The sequence below is a fragment of the Poecilia mexicana genome, unplaced genomic scaffold (assembly GCF_051168715.1).
Source record: "Poecilia mexicana isolate PSO_F unplaced genomic scaffold, ASM5116871v1 scaffold_4, whole genome shotgun sequence".
In the NCBI taxonomy this organism is placed as follows: Eukaryota; Metazoa; Chordata; class Actinopteri; order Cyprinodontiformes; family Poeciliidae; genus Poecilia; species Poecilia mexicana.
Genome location: NW_028263373.1, coordinates 16508873 through 16519703, shown reverse-complemented (window position 1 = coordinate 16519703; position 10831 = coordinate 16508873). Strand labels below are relative to the sequence as shown.

At 37.7% G+C, this 10831-nt stretch overlaps 1 protein-coding gene across 2 annotated transcripts in view; it reads left to right on the top strand.

The window, feature by feature from the left end:
* Window positions 1–747: 747 nt before the first annotated feature.
* The window catches only part of acap2b (ArfGAP with coiled-coil, ankyrin repeat and PH domains 2b), a 50899-nt gene continuing 40815 nt past the window's right edge, over window positions 748–10831 (top strand). The window contains exon 1 of one of the 2 annotated variants that reach the window (XM_015011381.2): window positions 748–1181. In XM_015011381.2, the coding sequence (XP_014866867.1) occupies window positions 1129–1181 (53 nt within the window). In that variant the 5' untranslated portion in view covers window positions 748–1128. The remainder of the gene's footprint in view (window positions 1182–10831) is intronic. The other variant, XM_088005022.1, reaches the window with a different exon arrangement.

Here is a 10831-nt window from a genome sequence, read left to right as displayed (position 1 = left end):
TCTTTTATATCGCTTGGTTTTATTGCTATCTAAATTGCTGTCTACCACCAGATAGCGCTGTTACACAATCTTTCGTACCCATAGGCTTTCTAGTAATGGGATAAAGCGTGAGACTGATCAAATCAAAGCGGGGAAACCTCTTATTTAACGCAATGCGTCATTGAATTACAATAGAAATGTTCAAAAGTATTTAAGATTTGCTTTCATTGTTTGTCAGTGCGCAGATGCACAATGCAGGGGAGTAGCTTAAAGTATTCTGAAAACGGATCCTGAGTATTTTTTAAGGATCAGGAAGCTCCTGTCAACTGACGCAAAGATTGTGTATTCAAAGGTAGACCTGTCACACAGTTCAATTCTTTAACGCTGGCCCTTAACACAGCACACAGTAAAAATATTTGTGCAGACTTTGTGATACTTATGTAGACATACAATAAATACATGGAGCTCTCTCTTCTTATGTGTGTGTATGGTGCAATTGTATCATCAACTGAATAGAATTGTGCATCTTCAACAAACGTAAACGCTTCAACAAACGCACGCTTTCCTCCGGTTAAAATGTTCATATAACATATTTATCGCATGTTAGTTATGTAGCTGTCTAATATTATCAAATTGTCAGTTGTAAAAAAATGCATTAAGGAAACACGACATTCAAACACTTTTTGGCTGTGGGGGAAAATACGTTCAGAGTGTCCGACTGGATTTTATTGACCTATTTCCAGAACCGATGAGCAGTCCTTCCATGTAGACGATCTTTGTGTGTAGATCTGTTGGAGAAAAGCTCCTCTCCCGCGGACTGCTATGATAGAGCTACTGGACAACACTTTCCGTTTTCAGTGCTGACCTCTGCTTTTGGGACAGTTTAGTGACGGGGTTTTTTGGGGGGGTGGACTCGTTCACAAAGAAAAGCGTCGTTTATGAGCGCTGTCCAGCCACTTCTTTTTGGTAGCTGCTGGCCTCTCAGGCTAGCTGGCTTAGCGGAACGGTGACCGAGTGGAGCCAGCTGGTCGGACGGAGAAACAGGAACGTTAGCGAACAAGCTAATTAGCCAAAAACACTGGGCTTGGATTATTGCCTTTAATCAAACATAGATAGCAGGTTGTGCAGGCGCAATTCACTGCGGCAAAGATGAAAATAACCGTGGACTTTGAGGAATGTCTGAAAGACTCCCCACGCTTCAGGTGAGCGACTTTAATTTCCGTCTTTTCCCTGTTTATCTGTGTATTTGTTTATGCTGGGTAAAGTATCCAGTTAGCGCGATGATCAGCAGTAAGGAGCTTGCTGGTTGTTGCCTGCTGCTCTTCTATTTTTGTCCCCCAAGAAAGCCGGATCCAGACTGGGAGGCTTCTGGTGGGGCAAAGAAACCAAACAAACTCAATGAGTTGTTCGGTGTGACCAAACGAAGGGAATGTTTTTCACCATAAATTATGTAGAGATAGGAAAATGTATTAAATATGAATGTTGGGAATTACTGGCTGTGCCAGTAGCCTGAACTGACACGACAGTGCATTGTACTATATCCTTAATTATGAATGATTTAGCATGTTACCCAATCATATTACTCCTAGAAGACTACAAGCACACCACCTGTTTATTACAGTTTAATAATGTGCACAGTCACAACTTTAAAGTCTCTGATGCTGGTTTTTAAAATTTTGAAAATATTTTCAAATGTAAGTTTTGAACGTTAGAATGTTAGTAATTCCCATAGTAAAAGTGCATCATTAAATCAACAACCGCTCTGATTGGTTGATACCAATGTCCTGCAGGTTTTTGCTATAAAAGAAAAAAAATTTTAATCCATCAGAAAATGAAGGAATGACAAGATTCTCCTGATCAATGCATCAAAAACATTTCCTGAACCTTTAAGTAGATGTTTGTTGAATCTTGAAAAGCATAAAGCTGATGGTTGATGCAAACCAAACATACTAGGAGTTGAAAAGTTTGAGATGTTTAATGGACCGATAAAATTAAGATTGTTCAGTTCTTTATCAATCAGATCTGATCAATTGAGAATTCAGATCTCTAGCTGACTGACTGGTGTTGCCCTGCTTTGTTGAGTTTATTAAAAAATATATAATAAACATCTTGGATGCATAAATGGGGATAATCTTTTAATTCTTGGACTCCAACAATTCACCCAAGTCTTTTAAACCTGCACAGCACATGGTTGTACAAAAAGACAGACCTGCATGAAAATTGAATCAGTTTCCTAATCGGTTTCTCTGTAATAGCAGGAAGCACTGTTGCCTTGCAGCAGGAAGGTCCTGGGTCAGATCTCACTCTGGAGTCTTTCCACATGTTGTCCCTGCTCAAGTCTGGGTTCTTTCTGGGTACTTCAGTTTCCTTCCATGATCCAAAAACACATCTGTTAGGTTTATTGGCCCCTCTAAAATGTCCTTGGGTTTCCATGGATGGTTGCATGCTGTGTGTCTCGCTGTGTTGCCCTGTGATGGACTGTCCATCACAGGGCGGGTATAAACAATGGATGGATTAAGTAAATAGACATTTTCTCTCTCCTTTGCTTCCCAGCTGTCATGATGTTTCCAAAGCTCCCTCTTTGTTTTAATCATCTTTGTCAGGTGTATGCAGCTATTACACCATGAAATATAATTGTGATCAATACAGCTTACCAAACAGTCATTATTCTAATCAGTAATGCTTAAACTGATGCTGTAGCAAAGTTTTATGCTGCTCTTATAGGTGTTGGTGATATGGACCTACAATTTTATTTTGATATTTATTGTCATTTATTGAGATAACAACAAAAGTGACAATAACAACGATTTTTACAACTTCTTAGCAGTCGTTTTGTTCGGTAACCTTAAGGTTGCACATCACTGTTATCAAAGCCCCACAAACACAAATATTGGAACACCAAATGAGTGTGATTTTTATCACGTATTTCCATTTAGTTATTGCTTTTAATCATGTTTTCAATTTCATTGATATTTATTAATGCTTTCATGGAACCAACAGTGGAAAAAAAAAAAAAATAACAAATTTGTGTGACTGATAGTCAGATTTTGGAGCTTCAAATGTCAACTGAAATGTATCATTGACGTGATAAGAAAATTTTTATGATGGCAACAAATTATATAATAAATTTCCATCCTTATGTCCTAGTAGTGGATGTTACGCTTGAAGTAAAAAATAAAAAATAAAGACCCACTAAAGTTTCCACAAATGACAAGATTAAACTTGCTCATTTCTACCAATGTTACTTTAGTTTGGTTTTCTTGTACTAGTCGTGTGTCTTTAGACCATATTGTAACTCAAAAGTCACCATTTGCAGCTTTTTCTCCCCCACTTTGTCAGCCCTTTGGGAGGTGTTAAGTTGAGTGTTTGTCCTCAACCACCCCATCCCCCTTGGGTTGCTTTGCGTTTAGTGTTTTGAGAAAAGCATCCCTCTTCTTCCTGTCTCTCACACTCTGTTGCTCGAACATCCTCCCCCAGCCAAACGAGGAACAGATGTTAGAAAGTTGCTTTTTTATCAACGCATTTCCTTCAGGATCACGTAAGGGGGGCCTGGAGAAGAGGGGGACTTCCCGCACACTGGAGTTGCCTAAAACTGTAAGGAAAATACGCAATACATGTATGAGAAGTGAAAGCATATAGCCAAACTGTGCTAAACTGTTGACAGATGGTTGTTCTGTTAGTCCAAGATGGTGGCTTGACTTTAAAGCCTCTTCCTTCTTAACATCAACATAAGGAGCTAATTTTAGATCGATTGTGAACAACAGAGGGGCTGAGTCACAGCAGAACTGGGTTGGAGTGGGCTGCTGTATAACCAAGGCACAGTTTTTGGAAACAAAGAAAGGAAAGTTATTAATGAGCCACATTTCTGTAGCATCCCTGAATTTCACTGAGACCAAGTAATGCTTATATACTCTGGGGGGGGTTCTGCAGTCACAAATAGATAAGCAGTTTGGAAATAGAAATAGTTTCCTATTTCCTATTTCAGGAAATGGGATTACTGGTCTTCTGATATTAAAGTAAGAAATCTATATTACAGAGAGAGTACCTGGGAATTGAAAGCAAGATTTAAGTTCAGAATACCTCCAAACGTCAGTCTCAGCTTTATTTAATAAATGACTCCATCAACTTTGTGAATTTTCTTTCACTTAAACCACTGGTATGAAATATTAATATGTTGTGTTTAGGAATCTTAACAGCCTATCATGCAATTCTAACAAAGATGAATGTGTCTTCAAATTCCTCCTCAGGTACAAATAAAGTTTCATTCCATTGAATTGAATTTATGAACACTATTTCTTCAAAAAGCCAGCGTCCATGATGGTGTCTTAGTGCATCCGGCTAACGTTAAATGGACACTCTACTGTAATCTAATGTAAAAAGCGGCTACTTTTACTTTGAAATAAGGCACAAACCTTTATCCTGACATGGTCTGCCTCTATATCATCTCTATCATTTTTAGATCTTCTTGAGTGTTATGCAGAAATAACTATGCATGCATAAGAGAAAGTGTCATTCTGATTTGCAACACTGACAGTGTGATGTCAGGATACTTTAATTAGTTGATGCCTGCATGAACTAGCAATCCAAGATCATGGAAGATCTGAATTTAAACAATATGAACACTGTAGTCTGTTTTTATTGTTAGTAATATTGTTTTTCTAATACAAAGTTTCTTCTCTTGAGGTCCAGCGATTCCCCACTCTCCATCTTTGTTTTCATTACCATTGATCTTTCTCAGAGCCGCCTGTGAACATAAACTGCATGAGTTCTGTAGTTATCAGACGCTGTCGCAGCACAGTTTCAACTCCGGCTCCCGCTGCTTTCATCACATCCCCCCTCCCCCCCCACCAATGAGTTAAATTTGGTCAGGAAAGAAGACAGTGGCAGAGACAGAGGGGATGGATGACAAACATTGAATATAGAAGCAGCACACAGCAACTCCAGCTTGCTCAACATCTGTTTCCATTTTGGTGTTTACTTTTAACTTTGTGCCAGAGAATATGGAGCCCTGAAATGTGGAGAAGGTTTTTTCAAGTGGTAATTTGGCACACCCGCATGTGTCTTTTTTTTTTTTTTTTTTTTTTTTTAAGCTCTCATCATTGCTTTAGCTGAGAAGCTGTGCTTGGTTATAGACTTCACTCTCAGCCTGGGGAGAGCACAAACACTAGAGAGCAAAAAAAAAAAAAATCAGTATTTTTGGCATAAACCCTTGTAGCCTAGTTTCCCACTTGAGGCTCGGCCTCATGAGCTCTGTTGGCTCCGTTGCAACTATGAGAGTTGAAAAATCCTTCCAGAGAGCTGTGGCTTCACTCCCCACATGTGTAGGAACAAAAGTTTTACATATTTGATGACTTTCCATCCCAACAAAGCCAGTTGCCACAACATAGTTTGCATATACAGTTAATGCTACTCGGACGACTGCTATTGTGGAGACGATTTCATCCAGCTAATTAGAGCTGACTTGAAAGCTCCAGAAGAGTGTGGGATTTTTTTAAGTATTATCCAAGTCTGGCAGGTATGGAAAAGGTTAGCATTTTCAGACAGTTCCCAGCTTTGTTGTCTGTGATTTCTGTAAATAAGTTGCTCAGGCTATCAGCAACTTTTATGCTGGTTTTATTTAAGAAAGACACATAATTACAGTCAATTTTTCTTCTTCATGCTCCACATCAAACCTTGAGTTTTAAACACCTTCAACTCATGTCTTTCATCTGTCCATCTGTCCATTTGTTAATTCTTTCATCTGTCTTTCCATTAATTTGTCGATCAATTCATCCTTTTCTCCTTTATTCTACCTAATAGGCCCAAATCATGTGAGTTGTATTATTGTAGGATTTTTATGATCATCAGCAATATTTATGCATTAAAAATTCTGAAGTTATATTGATGTCTTTGGGAACAATATGTAGTTATTGGCTACTGGACATATTAAACCTACCATGCATCAGTTAATATCCACTGATAGGACTATTTCTTAATTTGCATTAATAAAGCAATTTTACCTTGGTGGATAGTGCACCAAAACGGGCTCCAGCCCAGGGCCCACATCCTTGTAAATCCAGCCCTGTAAATGGGTGTAAATAAAGTAAATATGACCTACTGAAAACTGAGCAGCACTTTTTCCCCCTTCATGTTTCATTTGATTAATTATGGTAACATCATGTGCTCTAAAATAGTCTTGATGAACTTAGTGGTGGAACATTTTCTGTTTCAGTTTTACTTTATTTATAGCAGCTGAAGAGCCAGCAGATCAGGTAGAAATCTTCTGATCACTGACCAGAGTGTGATTGATCAGTTTATCAGGTCTATTTGAGCTCATTACTGCAGCTGTGGCTACACCCCTTAATATTTATTTTATTATAATAAAATTAAAAAGTACACTCTTTAATTCCAGCTCATACAAGAACAATTTCTACCCTATTTTAGTTTATTAGTTATGATTTTCAATTTTAATTTTGGTGCCTTGGGGATTTTTTTGACAGATTTCAGGAAATATTAGCAGTTCATATTCAAATGATTTAATTTTAACTTTTATCTGAAGCACAAGGCTGTCAGAATAATTCCCATCGTTGTCATAGATCCTGACAATGCTGTAGTTTCCCCCTCCTCTCCTCAATGTTTCCTTCCTGCAACATGTCAGTGTCGGAGGATCAATCGAGGATCTACGCCCTCTATAAAAATTACCCCTAATGTTCAGTCATTACAACAGCAAAGAAAATTTCCCCAAGCTTGTAAGTGTTTATGTTAAAGTAATGACTTCATCTTGTGGATGTTGTTGACACTGTGTTGTCTTAATAGTTGGATTTTTACCACAGTGGGACCCTCAGAGGCACGTTGCCTCTGCTTCTCTTTTGAACAATCACAGGATCTACGTCACAGCACCAAAGCTCACCCCATTCTTCACGTTTCCATCCACAACAGTTTCACTGAGTGGGATTGTTTTCCATCCTCCACCACTGTTATTTCAGACCCTCTTTGTGCTACTTGTTCAGCTTTTGTTGCAGAATTTTAATTCTTAAAAAAAACAAAAAACAGATTTATTGACGCCAATTTCCTTAATTTTGGGAGATTGATGATTGGACGATAGTTACACGTGAAGCTGTTCTTATCCCCCGCTCTTATTTACCTCAGCTAAAGCCTAAAAATCAACCACTGCCTCTTCTGCTCTTCCATGAGAGAGGTTCAACTGATAGACTGGAACGTGTTCTGTTTCAGTTTTACTTTATTTAGACCAAACCTGCTCTAAATAAAGTAGGGCAGACATGACCAGGTCATGTCTGTAGGTTTGCAGTAGTCACCCCACCGTTGCCAACTCAGTGACATTCCTGCTATATTTTGCAACATTTCAGACAAAGCAAAAAAATTGGTGTCCAAAATCAGAATTGGCAGATGAGGCTTTTTAAAGATCGGTAATGGAGGATCAGTGCAATCGGTGCACCCCTAGTAAAAACCAATTTTGCTATTTCCTCATATGTAGGAGACAGATAGAAGGAGAGTTGATAAAGACATAGAAAATTGCTGTGGGAAAAACATCATAGCTTATCTTAATAGTATTTGTTATAGCATTGTCAAAGTAAGCATGTATTAGGATGGCCCAGGAGTGTTTTAATAGAAAATAATTTAGGTTTCATTGGTTTAAAATGGGGATGTTCAGTTGGTAGCACCATTGCAACATGAAGGTTCTGGGTTCAAATCCTGGCCTGGAGTTTGCATGTTCTCCCTGTGGATATGAGGGTCCTCTCTGGGTACCCTTCACCCCAGAGTCCAAAAAAACATGACTGTTAATTTAATTATTCTCTCAAGTCCGTGGCATGAAAAAGCAGCAGGCAGAATAATTCATCTTTCTCTGTACATAACAGAAGGCACGAGGTGCTGTTTTATTTTTTTGTTTTTGTTTTTTCTTAAATTTCAACTAAACAACCAGTTTGCCTCTAGTGTTACCAACTAATTGTTCTTACGGAGACTTTAATGTCACAATTTCTATAGTTCACGTTGGAGTAGCTCTTTTATAACAAGATGTTGTTTTTACAACTGTAAGCAGCTGATTAGCATGTCAAAAGCTCAACTAACACTTGAACTATGACCCACCTGCTGGATAAAACCAAAGAGCAGAGAGAGCAGAGCAGAAGCCTCTTAATATTTGTTGGAAGACTGACTGCTACTGGAGACCCTTCCTGCCCACAGCAACATGAACCTCTATGATTCTTTAAATTTTGTTGTAACTCATATCATCCAAGTGGATGATATGAGTTACAACAACATTTAATTTCCCTTTGGAATCAGTCAAGTACAAGATGCCACTCTTCTCCAACAGTGAGCTTAGAGGTGTTTTTATTTTTATACCTCCCTTAACATTACTCTCCATGCTGGCAAGATAAACCTGGCTCCTTGTTTCCTGTTACTAAGAAAAATGGGGCTCTGCGTCATGTCATGTTTTACCTCAGGGACACAGAAAGTCATGAATTATTGCAAGCTCCTAGAAATTATGAACCACTTGAAATAGTAAAATAAAATGAAAATAGTTCAGTTACACTAGTTTCAAAGGGATGCTCTGGGGTATTTTCAAATATTACTTTTTTTACACACAAAGAAAAGAATAGTGTCAGATTATGCTAGTGCTTTCTTTCACACATTTGTATCTGGAAGTTGAACAAATTTGACCATGTCTCTGGAAAGATTATATAGAGAGGAATAAATAACTAAAGTTCATTAGAAAGAACTCTTAACATTTGTATCATTGATGATGTCAGATTTTCATGTTTTTGTTTTCCTTCTGGAAGATGTTTTTGTTTCACTTTCCCTAATAATGACAACTAGAGTAGTTTAGAGTTAACATTTTCATCTGATCCTCATAACTGGAGAAAATTCCAAATAAGTGCATATGAGATGGTTTTGGAGCATTAGTTTATGAAGCCTTGTAGACTCCATCAGGCCAACAGAAAGAGTTACAAATCTGTTTCATCTGCTCACTTCTGAATGCGGAGCGTAAACAGGTCGGCAGCTGGCTGCCAACAGCTGCACGAAGCTCCAGAAGAGGTGCTTTCTGTTTCAAATCGAGTCATTAAACCACTGTTGTAGAATCAGGTATCTGTCTTTAGTTAAGAAAAAAAAAAAAAAAAAACACTTCTGCAGTGAAGACAAGTTTTTGTGGCCAAGTAATTTATTCCAGTAAGAGTCCAGAGCCTTGTCTTATTTTTGTTCTTGGTCATTGGCGGTGAGAGCGTTGTAGTCACACGCTGAAAAAATAGCAGTTTTATGTGGATGTTTACCCAAAAAACCACCTCAACTTCAGTTACACTTAGAAAGAATGGAAATTTGAGACGTTTATTTTGTAGACGTGTTTGGAAGATCGGCCTGAAGTCTGCAGCTTTTGTTGAAATTCTCTGAGAATTCAATATTGACTTATAGAACGAATGGAATTGATCGTTTAGGACATCTGAACAGAATTATGCTACTGAAATCTATTTCTAATCTAGTCAACTTCTCTGTCTGGCACGTTGTATTCATCAGCATCCTTTTATACACTCGCAGTCATCATAAAGAGAACCGGGGCCAAACATTTCCTCAGTGATGTTGAAGAGGCCTGTTTGTAACTGATGTGGTTCACAAGGCAAGCTTTTTTTAATTCCTCTTTTCATGGCCTCCAGTCTGTCTTCTACACCACATATTTCTCTTTCTTTAACTTCACCCGCCCAGCCAAACACTTACCTCAGGATATCCAGTTCCTCAGTGTGTTTTACTTAATGTAGTTAATGAGCTTATGTTTCTTTTTGAACTTTACTTTTTCCAGTCCAGTTTACCCTCTTGGATAGAATTTCTTGCAATTGTCACAAAACATTTTAGTCGGTGCAGCAATACACTTGGAGCTGTGTTATTTTGTTGTTGTTTTTTTCCAATATCTTGGGAAGCATTTTAGTCAGAACAAATTCTTAACAGGGAATGTTTAAAAAAAAAAAAGATCAGGTCTCTAAAGTTTCTAGAATAAAATATTAGAAAGTGTGACCTCTCAGACCAGAGAAGAGGGCAATAACTTCTACATTTCTGTGCTTTTTCTAATCTGAAAATATATTAAACATGTAACTGATACTGAAAATAGCTTTCAATTTTTTTCAACATGCAACACCATAAAGAATGCAATCGACACAACCTGGAAGCCCTTGGGTATGATGCTTTCACTGATGGGGAAAAATACTTTTTAGTCTTTAACTAGATGGAAAAAGCTGGAAAACCTTTCACCAGCCAAACTGCGTTTCTAATTAATTATGGTTATATACCGTTATGTTACTTCAAATACTGACAGTAATGTGATATTGCTGTATATTGTTGATATTGTGTTATATTGTAATGGAAAAATATTTGCCATTGCATTCCACAGTCTGGTTTATTGTTTATAATTACCTGGATTACAATCAGACAATAATCATTTAATAAAATATACAACCATATTTTATTGCCCTTTACTTCAGACACAAAAACTACCCAAAAATATTTTTTTTGGTTCATTGATAATCTGTTTCCAAAGGAAAATCTTCCATAAAATGTACCTCTAACCTATTTAAATGTGCGAGCTTTAATGCACAATATTTGACTCAAATGTGTTTCAGAAGCAAAAGAAAAACCATGTCCCAAATGTTTTTTTTTGTTTTTTTGTTTTTTTGTTTGTTTGTTGTTTTTATTGGATAATCCGCTGATTACATTATTTACGCTTCCGTCCAGCTGCTTTCCTGCTGTGACTTGACTGTTTACCCAGACCTGGAAGCAGCATGCCTGCATCATCATCTATTCTCGCTTCTTATCACATCGTCTCTGAGTTATCAGACATGTTGGCTCTGAAGAGATTAAAGCAGCTCATGAA